Genomic DNA, 13,197 nt, shown 5'->3' on the forward strand with positions numbered 1-13,197 from the left:
GGAGGTTGAGGTGGGAGGATCGCTTGAGCCTGGGAGGTCAAGGCTGCAGTGAGCTGTGATCGCACCATCGCACTCCAGCCCTAGGCGACACAGCGAGACCCTGCCTCAAAAAATAAAAATAAGGTAACTCTGAAAGAGTTGAGTACAAACCTTGGCACACCGTAGGTGCCCAACAGATGTGCCCTCTCCTCCCTTGAACCAGCATTCATTGGCTTTACCGACCCCTGGTAGCCTAGAGTGAGGGTGAAGAGATGTCTGGGCTCACGTCCCAACCCCACCAATCATACAGTGTCCCTGGGCAAGTTATTCATCCACAAGCCCCAGTTTCTTACTGTAAAATGTGATCGTAACAGAACCTGCCTCAAGGAGTGAGCCTGATGACTTTCTCTGTGTGAAATGCTCAGTGCCTAATACAGAGCAAGATGCTCACAATTATTGCTGCCTGCTGTCCTGCGCACTGCCTTGACCTGTGAGTGCTGCTGATTGTGGGTGAGCAGCTGGTGAGGTTGGGCTCTGGATGGTTCCTGGATGCTCCCTTCCTCCCTCACTCTCAGGCCCGTGGAGTTACCGCAGCGCCCCATATCTGTGGTTTCACTTTCCTTGGTTGCAGTTTCCAGCAGCCAGCCACAGCCCGAAAATATTGAAGAGAAAATTTCAGAAATAATTCATAATTTGACATTGCATGCCATTCTGAGTAGGGTGATGAAATCGTGCAGCGATGAGCGTGACTCATTCCTCTGTCCAGCGTCTCCGCACTGCAGGTGTTCCCACCCGTGAGTCACTTTGTAGCCCTCTTGGTGATCAGAGAGAAAAAGCCTAATCCACAGAGGGTTCGGTACTATCCGCGGTTTCAGGAATCCACTGGGGGTGTTGGAGGGTAGGCTCGCTGATAAGGGGGGGCTACTGTAATTTCCTGCCTCCCGTGAGGTTTGCATCAGGCCCGTCTCCTGTCGGTGGCCTGGACTGGGCTCCTAAGACTGCTCCTGAAAGGGAAAGGGACTTTGGGCTCCCGGGAACTGCCCAGGAGGCAGGGCAGGGGGATCCCCAGAAGCTCCAAGTAGCTGCATTCTCAGCTATGGGGTTGAGAACCAAGGGGAGGAGGGTGAGCTGCCAGCTGCATGGGGCTGCATCTGGGCAGGGGGACAGAGAGCAGCACAGCCCCCGCCAGCAAGGCTGTCAGCGAGGATCTAGGCAGCGAGCAATTTGGGGTGAGCCCACAAGGTGACGGCCAGCCGCCCTCCCCTCCACACCCCGTGGCCGTCCCTAGGTGAGCTGAGCCAAGTCCCTGGCTCCGTCACACCTTTTAAGGCAAAGGCAGCTCCCGCCACCACCTCCCTGTTCCCACTTGCTCAGAAATTCCCAGCAGGTATTTTTTCTTTTTTTCAGGAGGAATGGAATGAGACTTCTTGTTCTGTCACCGCAGGATTCCGGCGAGACCTGTCTAGGGGTTCTGGTGAGAGAAAAGCGTGACAGAAAGCGCATGCCAGCAGGCACTTGGAGATGTACCCTCGGTGACATGCACAGGCAATGGCAGCCGCCCCACCCACCACAGGCCTCCGCTCGGGACAGCCGGGCACACGCACAATACAGACGAGGCCCAGAGACGCAAAGACCCCCAACAAACCTACTCCATACTAGGGAGACAGGAGATCCAGCTGGGAACGAGCCCATATCATGAAGCCCCTCCCTCAGGAGCTCATACGGGAGCCCAGGAGCCTTGTCCCACCCCAGGGCCTTTGCACTCACTGTTCCCTGCCGGGAGTGAGTGTTCCTGCACAGGGCTCCACGGGCAAGATCCTTGACACCTTTCAGATCTGAGAGGCCTCCCCGACCCCACCCACATGACTCCATCCCAGTGACCTGTTTTATTTCCTCACAGCCGTCTTCACTATTAAACTGCCTCTTTTCCTGACAGGATCTTGCTGTCACCCAGCCTGGAGTGCGGTGGTGCAATCATGCATGGCACACTGCAGCCTTGACCTCCCAGGCTCACGCGGATCCTCCCACCTCAGCCTCCCAAGTAGCTGGGGCTACAGGCACGTGCCACCACACCCAGCCAACTTTGAAATCTTTCGTAGAGACAGGTCTCACTATGTTGTCTCACACTCCTGGCTCAAGCCATCCTCCCATATCAGTCTCCCAAAGTGCTGGGATTACAGATGTGAGCCACCACACATGGCAGGCAAGGAAGGGCTGTGGGGCTGTCAACAGCAAAGGCTCAGCCCCCAGTCAATCCAGGCTGCCCGTGAGAAAGGCTTTCTGTGCATTTGGGCACATGTGGACAGGTACGGGTGTGATGCCAGCCTCCACTTGCAGCCGCAGGTGTGTCTGTGGTACTGGATGCGTGTGTGTGTGTCCTGAGCCTGGGGGCAGATAGACAGACTACCCCTAGGGGCCTTTGTTCTTTGCATCCTGTCATCCTGGCCATACCCCACAACTGGGTACAGAGCCCTGGACAGGCAGCAAGGCTCGGCCAGGACATCTCAGACCAGCAAACCCTTTCCCTTCTGGGCTGGGTGGGCAGCGGGGCTCCAGGCCCAGCCTAAGGGATAGGGAAGGGAGGGGACAGGCTGGGATCCCTGCCCACTCAGCATCCCCACCAGGACGAGATCTAACCAGGGAGACTGAGAAGAGGCAGCACCCAGGAGACCAGGCAACCAGGTCTCACACCTGGCCCTGCCACTAAGGTGCCTGGTGGCCTTGGGACAACAGGTCCTGACCCATTCCAGCTGTGCACTTGACTCCCATGACTATGGGGCATCCGAAGACCCTGATGCAGAAAGGAACACTGCCCAATCCAAAACCCCTAACAGGGCTCTCTTGCAGGGCACGTGCGGCACTCACCCCCTGGTGGCTCCAACCTGAAGTGCAGCTCCAGTCACCTAGGCCCAGGCTGCAGAGCCAAGGATGGGAGGGGCTGCAGGAAGGACGGTTCTGCCTTGAGACCAGCTGCCTCAAGCCAAGCTCAGACGGGGCTGGAGACACGCAGGGTGGAGACACACGTGGGGAAGGTTCCTGCTGCACACAACTCAACTCTGACCTGGCCCTGCCTCAGGACCCACGTGGCACTTATCCGCTCTGCACCTGGATGACTTCAAGCTTTTTTTTTTTTTGAGACGGAGTCTCGCTCTGTCAACCAGGCTGGAGTGCAGTGGCGCAATCTCGGCTCACTGCAAGCTCCGCCTCCCGGATTCATGCCACTCTCCTGCCTCAGCCTCCCGAGTAGCTGGGACTACAGGTGCCCGCCACCATGCCCAGCCGACTTCAAGATATTTTAGTGCTCCACCCCACACCCTCAGATCCACAGGGAGGCAGCGACAACTTGGGCATCTCCCCACCTGTTCTCCCACAGTCCCACACACGCCCCAAGCCCACAGGTGCACCCCGCACGCTGATCCTCAGATCACAGCTATTGCCAATCCACCCGAATAAACAGACTCAGACACAGTTAGGGCTCCAGTGACTAGCAGGCCTGCCAGACACCGCTGAGTGAACAGTCAGCTGCCGCAAGCTGGGGACTCTATCCACAAATAACTCAGTGAGGGATGGAGTACAGCACAGCGCCTGCACACAGCCACAGCACCTGAGTCTGAGGGAGTAGCTTCCACGGCATCAGGGAACCTATATTCCACACCCTGTACTGGTAGAGCCTAGGTGCAGCTTGAGCAAAGACGGGGAGTCAGCAAGTGGATCCAAGCACCAGGGTCTGTGCTGGGTTTCACAGAGATCACTGCACTCCAGGCCAGGTCACAGGGGTCAGCCCAGAGCCTGGAGGCTTCCTTCAGCTTACAGCAGCAGCTGCACCCCAGCATCCTGGGCTCCAGGGACTGAGGGCAGCAGGCACTCAACATGCAAGTCAAGAAAGCAAGTAAGCGCCCGGGGGGGCTGGGGTAGAGGGGCCATCTCCAGTGGGAACAGGGACTGCACCAGCGAAGTCCCAGAAGGCAGACCCCAGCCCAGAGGGGACACAGCCCTCTGCTACACATTACAACTAGACTTCCAGCTGCCGAGCCCGGGCAAGTCCCTTAACCTCTGTGCCTGTGTTCATGTTCTCCCAGTACCAGACTTGGGGTGCAGATTACAAAAGCACCTGAACAAGCCTTAACTGGAAGCCACCCTTCCCTGGATTAATTTAAAACCAAATGAACTTTTTAGACAAGTAACAGACCCCAGGGTCTGCCTGCACATCAGCATCAAAGGCGCCAGGGAACATCCAGGCCTCCTTGTCTCCTTCCCTGTCTCCACAGCACTGGCATCACCCAAGCTGTGCAAACAGCAGAAACCCAGCTGCCTCGCCCTGGTGACAAACATTTGCACAATGCCCACTGCTCCAGGCTGGATTTCTACAGCTCAGCGGCAGAACCAGGCCCAGCTTTTACCTCCCTCCAGGGACTGAGGGTGGGGGACAGAGTGGGAGGCCAGAGGGCAAACGCAGCGAAACTACAGAAAGGAGGGCAGTGGCCTTGGGGAGCACAAGGCACCTCAAGGGCCCCCATCTGCCTCCCCAGTCCCCGCCTCTCTCCTGAAGAAAGAGGCAAGATGTCAGTGGAAAATAACTTTTATTGAGACCCCACCAACTGCAAAATCTGTTCCTGGCATTAAGCTCCTTCTTCCTTTGCAATTCGGTCTTTCTTGAGTGGTCCCTGTGGGGAGAGAGGCAGTGGTCAGAGGTAGAAGATGGCAGGTGACAGCAGATGCCCACTCTAGAGGGGACCAAGACTCTGGGCCAGTCTCCACAGCCACAAGAGAAGCCTAAGGCATCAAGACCACCCCTACCCCAGCTGGAGCCAAAGGCAGGCGGCTGGCCAAGCCACCACACCCAGCAAGGGGGGCAGGCAGAGGTGCTCACCATGAATGCTTTCTTCTCCTCCATGGTCTGGAAGCGGCCATGGCCAAACTTGGAGGTGGTGTCAATGAATTTAAGGTCAATCTTCTCCAGAGCCCGCCGCTTCGTCTGCACCAGCAAGGACTGTGGGCCAAGAGGGGAAGGGATTTAGGATTACGAGGAGCCAGGCTTTCCTCAGCACTTGGTTCACAGCGCCCCTGCATCTGGGAAGGCACACGATCAATTCAGCCTCCCCCACCACCTGGCAGATGAGGACACACTCAAAGCAGCAAACAGCCCAGCAAGGCCAGCCTGGGAATTTCCTCATCCCAGGACTTCAAAGCCAGTGTGAAAGGACTGCCAACACCCTCTCCTTCCTCTCCTCTCCCACCACAGGGCCACCAGCGTCTGTGGCCTTGGATCCTCCCTCTACAAGAGCCCCCCCATGACAAAGCAGGACCTGCCTCACCTTGCGAAGGGTGAGCACCCGCTTCTTGGTTCCCACCACACAGCCTTTCAGCATGACAAAGTCATTGGTCACTTCACCATAGTGGACAAAGCCACCCTGGAAAACAAGAGCATCGGATCAGCACAGGCCCAGGAGGGGATTGTTGTGCAGATGATCCCTCCAGGTTCAGGCCCTCCCTGACCACAGGGCTGTTCTCAGAAGGAAGGCAACAAGGAACGGTTCCGCAGTCTGTCTTGGGCGCTGTGCCCAGCGCACATTCCAGGCCTCATCACTGAACAGCTGAGCCTGAGACCCCAATTCTCACCAGCCAACCCCAACGAGTGGACTCAAATGACAACATGCCACTTACAAGGGACACAGCTAGGTGCTGTGCTGGCTTCAGTTAACGATCCTGCTAGCAGCTCCTAGGAAGCAGCCTACCCCCAAAAGCACGAGGCCTGGGGTGGCCTCACAGAGCAGAACACCCATTACTTACCAGAGGGTTGATGCTCTTGTCAGACAGGTCATAGTCAGTGGAGGCATTGTTCTTGATCAGCTTGCCGTCCTTGATAAGGTAGCCCTGGCCAATCTTATAGATCTGAATGAACAAGAAGGGTGTAAGGCTGGGGCATTAGGGACAAATAACCCAGACGTGCCGGTGTGCTGACCTGCAAAGCACTCTAGGAAGGCAGCTGAGGCCTAAGTCCCAGCCACAGCGTATCCCAAGGTCAGAGCAAAAAGGTGGCTGGCCCCCCAGGTTCCTTTCTGTAAGGTGGCTGGGCTAAAACTAAAGATCCTGCTGTACAACACAGGAGGCCTGTCACCCCCCTGGTAGTGGGATCAGGGACCAATAAGGCTAGTATCCCCAGCCACACCAAGTCAGCCGCACCACAGCCACTTTACAGGATGGCACCTTACAAATCAAGATGGGCCGGAACGGACCCATGAGAAGCAAGCCACTGATGTCCACATGATGCATAAGCTACAGTCAATGAAGCAGCACTGACAGGCACAGAAACCCCACTCCCCATCACGGGGTCATCTTCCCACCCCCAGGGAGCCACTCTCAGAACCTCACCTTCTTGTTGATCTCAGTGCGGTGATGGTAACCTTTCTGCCCAGCGCGTGCCACAGAGAAGGCTACCCGAGCAGGATGCCACGCCCCAATACAGGCTACCTTGCGCAGGCCTCGGTGGGTCTTGCGGGGCAGCTTCTTGGTGTGCCAACGACTGGTGACCCCTGGAATGGATACACGTTATTGCACCTCATTGCCCAGCACCTCCCACTGACCCCTTCCTGCTACTCAATTACCAACCATGGCTGGGTCATCTGAGGGAGTGACAAGATTATTTCATGTGCATTACCCACAGGTCTCCCCTGTCAAGCTGGATAGGCTCTGGGGGTGTAACCCTGAGGGTGTAACCCTGAACTCAATTCTGAATGGATGCTTTTTAAGGCATCCATTAGTTTAAGCTCCCCCATCCGCAGGGACTGACTGACATAATTCCAAGCTCCCCTTTGCAGTTATCAGTAGGCTACGAAGAGCAAAGGGTCCAGGAACATGTTAAGAAGTTGTCCCCTGGCCCTCTGCTATCCCAGCCACTTCTGATCACAAAGCTGTTCTCAGAAGGAAGGCAGTAGAGAATGGTTCCACACTGTCTGATTCGGGCACTGTTCCCAGCGCTCACTCTGAGCCTCATCACCGAACAGCTAGGCTTGAAACCACTTCTCCCCCAGGTTTGCACAGCAACTCAAGCCACTGCAAAGCTCACCTTTGTAGCCTTTGCCCTTGGTCACCCCGATGACGTCGATCATCTCATCCTGTCCAAACACTTGGTTCACAGGTACCTGCTGCTCGAGCCTCTCGCGGGCCCAGTCCAGCTTCTCGGCCACAGTGCCTCCGTTCACCTGGATCTCCATCAGGTGGGCCTTCTTCTGGCGCAGAGGGAGCAGGCGCATCTAGGAGGGGGTAGACACAGCTCAGCTCCAGCTGCCAGCGCTCCTCCCACAGTAGAGGAACTGCAGCTCCATGCGGCCTGATTGATGTCAAGCACACGGCAAAAAGCCAGTAACTGAACAAGTCACTGAACCTCACCAAGAGGAAGGAACTTTCATTTTTGCCAACAGCAACAACTTAACTTTGGATACTGGTGCCTGAGTTACTGTCAGGATGAGCAGACAAGGCCCACACCACAGGCAAACAACCAGATCCCAGCACCTACCAGCCCAATGTTCCTATGGCTGCCCTTTAGGTCAGTTCCTTTTGGAGTATTGCAGTGGTTTTACCTCAGCCACCTACACTTGCCCTAGTGACAAGCCTGCTTTTAAGAGAGCACAAGCTCTAAGTAAGAAAATGCATCACCGGGCGCAGTGGCTCACGCCTGTAATCCCAGCACTTTGGGAGGCCGAGGCAGGCGGATCACCTGAGGTCAGGAGTTCAAAACCAGCCTGACTGACATGGAGAAACCCCATCTCTACTAAAAATACAAAATTAGTAGGGCGTGGTGGCGCGTGCCTGTAATCCCAGCTACTCAGGAGGCTGAGGCAAGAGAATAGCTTGAACCTAGAAAGCGGAGGTTGCGGTGAGCTGAGATAGGGCTACTGCACTCTGGCCTGGGCAACAAGAGCGAAATTCCGTCTCTAAAAAAAAAAAAATGCATTTAAGCATAAAGCTTTCACTCAAGGACAGCCTGGCAATGTCCTGACAAAATTTCAATGGTGGACATTCACTCTCATCTGTGGTGGCCCTCACCACGTGGGGTTGTACTCAGCACTTGAGATCAGCCAGGATAACCAACAGGACAGCAAGAGGCACCCACTCTAACCAAGTCAATAAAGAGCCTGCTCAGCTCACCACCTAGGCTTCCAGGAGAGCAGCCAGTACAGTACCTCACAGCCGACTTTCAGGCAGGCATTTCAGTGTTACAGGTGAGTCACCAGTTGGGTCAGCCAGTTGAATTTGAAAGGGGAATGGTTCCCTTGCTAAGGGCCAGTAAGGACACAGTGCCCTCTGCTGGCAAGGGAGAAGCCTACCCACAAGCATGCGGGCAGGGGACCCCCATGATCACATAGGTCACTTCTACTAAGTGGCAGGCCAAGCCACCCTAGGGCACTGCGCTCACCTGGGTGTGGGCAATGACACGGATGACTTGGCAGTACTTCTTCATGCTGCTGAAGTCCTTCTCCAGCTGCTTCTTGCCATCCTCATCCTGCCATTTCTTGCAGTACTTGGTAAAGGCCTTCTTCTTAGATTTATGCCTTCAGGAGCAGAGCAGAGTTGGGGAGGGGACCGGGTGCAGGCCTTCATCACCCGTCCGAGGGGTGAGCCCGAGGGGTGAGCGGAAGGCACACTGGCACCACGGGGGGATGGGGCTCATTGCCGGCTTCTAAGGAGCCTTTTCCACCGGCAAGCGGAGCCTGGATGGAGCTCATCGGGCAGAGCCGAGCGGAGCTGAGCAGAGGTCCACAAGATTAATTTAAGTTACACGCATTCTAACAAAATTCTTGCTCTGGGAGGAAGCAACCTTTCTGCCTTGGGGGAGCACCCACTCAGTGATGGAGGAAATGGGATATTCCACCCAGGGCCAGAGGCCCTTGCCACCCCTATAGGGGTGGAATTATCCTGCTACCTCTCCTGGTTTCTAGTTGGACTCCTCAACCAACTGGGTCCTCAGCCACCATCCACTAGCCTGGACTCAGAATGAGGGTGTAAGCTTCCGGCTGAAACCAGATGGCTGGCCAAGTCTGATCCCAGGTATTTTTCTGTTCAAGAGGCAAACTAAACCCGAGACAGCAGCTCCCTGCCTGCTACAGAGCTGAGAAACCACACACACGCTGCTCCCTGCTCTCCAGCTCCCAAGCTAGGAACTACATGGCCTCCTCCCTTACCAATTCTTATAGAAACGCCTCTTGCATTCATCACTGATGTGCTCAGCGAAGACAGTCTTGAAGGTCCGGAGGCCTCGAGGGGTTTCCACGTAGCCCACAATGCCCACAACCACCATGGGTGGCGTCTCCACAATGGTCACAGCCTCCACCACCTCCTTCTTGTTCACCTCTGCAAAAAAAAGCAGTAGTCAGACTGGGCAGGAGCCCAAGCAAGGGGTGTAATGTTTTCTAGAAAAATGCAAAGTGCCCATTTAGGCCAGAAGGGCAACTGGGCCCCGCACCTGCGGTATGGACTCACAGGGCTGTCCTTACTACCTATTTCTCATTCAAAGCACATTTAATGTTCTTTAAACAAAAAATATCAGGACCCTAGACAGCCAAATACCTGTCCAGCTTCAATTCTCTTCTACAGAAACCTCTGGAGGCAGACAAGAATGCTATTTATCTGGAAAATTCAGTGTCCTAAATATAACTGGGACACAGAAATAGCTCTGAGCTCAGAGATTAGTCAATATCAACTGCCTAACATTAATGTCTCCATAGCTCAGCAACCAGTGCTGTTAGAACACACACAGTTAAGTGGCCATTATTCAAGCTTTCAGGTGAAACTCACGTGAACAAGCAAAACATGAATGAGGCAGTTCTTATGCCAGCCTCAGCAGCTCCAACCCCCAACACTAGTGTTACTTCTCTTTGCTAAGGCTCCTGGCAAATTTACTATGCTCTGAAACCAATACCCCACACCGCACCTAAAGCAAACAGTGCTGGCCATCTGTAGCCTTGGAATATTAGTCTTGAAGTTGAGCATTCCCGTTCTGCTGTCACAGCAGTTCTGACAATCTGTAACTCCCGCTTAAAAACAAGTCTGCCCTCTGCTAACAGCTTGACTCCATCTCTACAGCTTCCCTCCTCCTCCACTCCTATTCCTCCAACTTTTAGGATGCCTGTACATACTGGATCCTGGCCTGTCGACTTCCCGCACGATGTGAGTCATGCCAGCCTTGTATCCCAAGAAGGCTGTGAGGTGGACCGGCTTGCACGGGTCATCCTTAGGGAAGCTCTTCACCTTCCCACGATGCCTGCTGCTGCGCTTCCGAGGCAGGAAGCCGAGGGACCCATGTCTGGGAGCGGAAAACTTTCTGTGAGACTAGAGGGGAAAAAAATCACCGTCAGCACCCATACCAAAGCAGTGCCCCCTTCTCTAGTTCCCAGGGGCCTAAGTTCCAAATCTCGGCAATACTGAATCCTGACCAGACACCCAACAAGCCAAGTAAAAAGTCATTATCTCTTCCAGGCTCGCACATGTCAAGAATGCTTTTGTATTCGACAAAATTTAAGCTGAATCTTATTTCAAATCCTCTCAACCTGTAAGAAAACGAGCCATCCATTTTTTTCTCTAACACTACACAAAAATACACTAAGTAGTGGCACTAAAAACTGCTTAACAGTTTATGTGCCAATTAGCAAGGTTTTGACCGCTAAAGAAAGGGACTCCTGGGACAAACGCTGGGTAGCAGCTAGCAATGCTACGCTATGGGCTGCCTCCGGCGCCCAGACAGTAATTACACCCATACACGTAGGCCAGAGAACTCGGCAGAGCCAAATCAGAACATGACAATCAGCACACAGTTTCTGTCCGCCCGTCAATAAGTTCATCATCTGTGATTTCTGGGAGCTCCAGAGGCCTTCGGAGTGCACCAGCGGTCCCAGATATTCAGGAGGACTCCACAACACTCCCCTCCCCCAAGCTTCTTTACCTCCCAATGAGAACGGCGCCGAGAACCCCCACTTAAGGTTCTTCTACCCAGACAAGCAGCTTATGGGCCGTAATACCAACTAACGACAGAATTGGTGAGATCGAAACTCAGAAATGACTCATGGCTTTAAAAATGCCGGGCCTCCGAGCCTGCTCCCACCCTTACGGCCTCTCTGGCCGACCCGCAGGCCCAAAGCCAGTCCTCCAAGCGCTCTTCTCCACAAGCCTCTCAACTTTCCAGAAAATAGGCCAGACTGAAGTCCCCGCTGGGTCGCCCGTGCCCCTAGAGCAAGCCCCCGGCGCCGGCCAAGACGGGATGGCGGCGATGCGTCGCGGATTCAGCCGTGCCGACGCCGGTGACAATGAAACAGCCGCCATTACAACACATACCATCACGCCATCAAATCCCGCCGATAGAGGCCAGTCGGCCTTCGGTGCCTGCTATATAAAGCCAAACCTGGCCCCGCCCCTTCCGGCGTGCGAGCGCGCCCCCGCGGCAGACGTCGGGTCGGGGGACGCGTACCGAGCGCCATTTCCGCGCCCGCTCTTCCGCTCCTAGCTTCCGTTCAGAGGTGGACGTCAGCTTCGGAGACAGAAATTAGACGCTCTACGGCGAGGGGTCGGGTTCAAACTTAGTGAAAAGTCGCGGAGACGTGGGCTAAGGGTTGGTGTGCCACAAATCTACGGCGTCCGGCAGCAGCCAAATTTGATAATAACGAAGAAAAATGGCTGCGTCGCTTCTCCTGTGATATGCAGCTATCTCTGGAATTAGCGAAGAAAGACTGAAACTCTCGTTTCCTGGAACCCACGCTGGTTTTGCCGCGACACCAACTTACCTTTAATACCTTCGATCTCAGGCATCCCTCCCTCAAGCCCTATCTCTGCCATTTCTCCCATGCTAATGCAGTGGCCCGCGCTTGATTCTGAGGGTCTCAGGAGCGTCCCAAGCCTGCGGAACGGCCTCACGACCTCGGGTCATGCCGAGTCCAGCTGCCCAGCCTCCCGGAGCCTCACGCCTTCCAGACCTCTGGATCAGCGAGGGCTTTCGCTGATCTCTGCCTGGGCTCCAGGGTGACTCGGATCCTGACCGATTCCCTGCCTCCAGGCTCGTCCCCTACAAATCTTTTTTTTGAGACAGAGTCTCACTCTGTCGCCCAGGCTGGAGTGCAGTGGCGCGATCTCGGCTCACTGCAAGCTCCGCCTCCCGGTTCCCAGTTCAAGCAGTTCTCCTGCCTCAGCCTCCCGAGTAGCTGGGATTACAGGAGTGCGCTACCGTGCCCGGCTAATTTTGTGTGTGTGTTTTTAGTACATATGGGGTTTCACCATATTGGCCAGGCTGGTCTTGAACTCCTGATCTCGTGATCCGCCCGCCTCGGCCTCCCAAAGTGCTGGGATTACAGGTGTGAGCTACCGTGCCCGGCCCCCTACAAATATTTCTAAGAATCAAGTATCTCGTTACTTTCCATGGCCGCCTCGTTGTTTCCTCGGAATTAAGCATCAACTTCAGCGGCCGCCAAAGACGCTCCCCTAACCGTCTACTTCAGCCTCATGGCTGCGCCAGAGCACACGCTCTCATATCACCTGCTTCCTCCGCCCAACCCTGTCATCTTCTTTAATTCTGGGCCTGGCCTTTGCTCCCACCGTCGTTTAAAAAGCATTCTCTCTTCCGGGCGCGGTGGCTTACGCCTGTAATCCCAACACTTTGGGAGGCCGAGACGGGCGGATCACCTGAGGTCAGGAGTTCGAAACCAGCCTGGGCAACATGGCGAAACCCCGTCTCTATTAAAAATACAAAAATTAGCCAGGCACGATGACGTGTGTCTGTAATCCCAGCCACTTGGGAGGCTGAGGCGGGAGAATCGTTTGAACCCGGGAGACGGAGTTTGCAGTGAGCTGAGATTGTGCCAGTGCAATCCAGCCTGGGCAACAGAGTGAGACACCGTCTCAAAAAAAAAAAAAAATTATCCCGCTTAATCCTCACACCATTCCCGAAGGACATAACTGATAGATCTTCAATCCATTATTAGAAATCCTGGGGGCCTTGGCCGGGCGCGGTGGCTCAAGCCTGTAATCCCAGCACTTTGGGAGGCCGAGGCGGGTGGATCACGAGGTCAGGAGATCGAGACTATCCTGGCTAACACGGTGAAACCCCGTCTCTACTAAAAATACAAAAAATTAGCCGGGCATGGTGGCGGGCGCCTGTAGTCCCAGCTACTCGGGAGGCTGAGGCAGGAGAATGGCGTGAACCCGGGAGGCGGAGCTTGCAGTGAGCCGAGATCA

The 13,197-nt window shown here is 55.0% G+C and overlaps 1 protein-coding gene and 4 non-coding genes across 5 annotated transcripts; all 5 read right to left on the reverse strand.

The window, feature by feature from the left end:
* Positions 1–4,542: 4,542 nt before the first annotated feature.
* RPL3 (ribosomal protein L3) lies at positions 4,543–11,458 on the reverse strand. Its single transcript, XM_032138822.2, has 10 exons — positions 11,308–11,458; positions 10,116–10,308; positions 9,162–9,330; positions 8,396–8,531; positions 7,046–7,232; positions 6,352–6,512; positions 5,770–5,871; positions 5,295–5,390; positions 4,850–4,969; positions 4,543–4,643 (listed from the first exon to the last, which is right to left on the reverse strand). The coding sequence occupies exons 1-10, from the start codon at positions 11,308–11,310 to the stop codon at positions 4,599–4,601; spliced, it is 1,212 nt and encodes a 403-aa protein (XP_031994713.1). The 5' UTR covers positions 11,311–11,458; the 3' UTR covers positions 4,543–4,598.
* LOC116459522 (small nucleolar RNA U83B) lies at positions 5,482–5,574 on the reverse strand. The gene has a single exon (XR_004245576.1). It is a non-coding gene; the product is annotated as a small nucleolar RNA U83B (small nucleolar RNA).
* Positions 6,890–6,984, reverse strand: LOC116459523 (small nucleolar RNA U83B). The gene has a single exon (XR_004245577.1). It is a non-coding gene; the product is annotated as a small nucleolar RNA U83B (small nucleolar RNA).
* Positions 8,532–8,586, reverse strand: LOC116459533 (small nucleolar RNA U82P). Its single transcript, XR_004245584.1, has one exon. It is a non-coding gene; the product is annotated as a small nucleolar RNA U82P (small nucleolar RNA).
* Positions 10,762–10,825, reverse strand: LOC116459506 (small nucleolar RNA SNORD43). Its single transcript, XR_004245560.1, has one exon. It is a non-coding gene; the product is annotated as a small nucleolar RNA SNORD43 (small nucleolar RNA).
* Positions 11,459–13,197: the final 1,739 nt, after the last annotated feature.

The sequence above is a fragment of the Hylobates moloch genome, unplaced genomic scaffold, assembly GCF_009828535.3.
Source record: "Hylobates moloch isolate HMO894 unplaced genomic scaffold, HMol_V3 SCAFFOLD_19, whole genome shotgun sequence".
In the NCBI taxonomy this organism is placed as follows: Eukaryota; Metazoa; Chordata; class Mammalia; order Primates; family Hylobatidae; genus Hylobates; species Hylobates moloch.

What these genes read in the sequence shown, in the direction of transcription:
- RPL3 (XM_032138822.2), bottom strand. An exon ending in AGGCGTTTCTATAAGAATTG is followed by an intron (nt 8,532 to 9,161) that starts GTAAGGGAGGAG and finishes CTGCTCCTGAAG; the next exon opens with GCATAAATCTAAGAAGAAGG. An exon ending in ACAAGAGCATCAACCCTCTG is followed by an intron (nt 5,391 to 5,769) that starts GTAAGTAATGGG and finishes CTTGTTTTCCAG; the next exon opens with GGTGGCTTTGTCCACTATGG.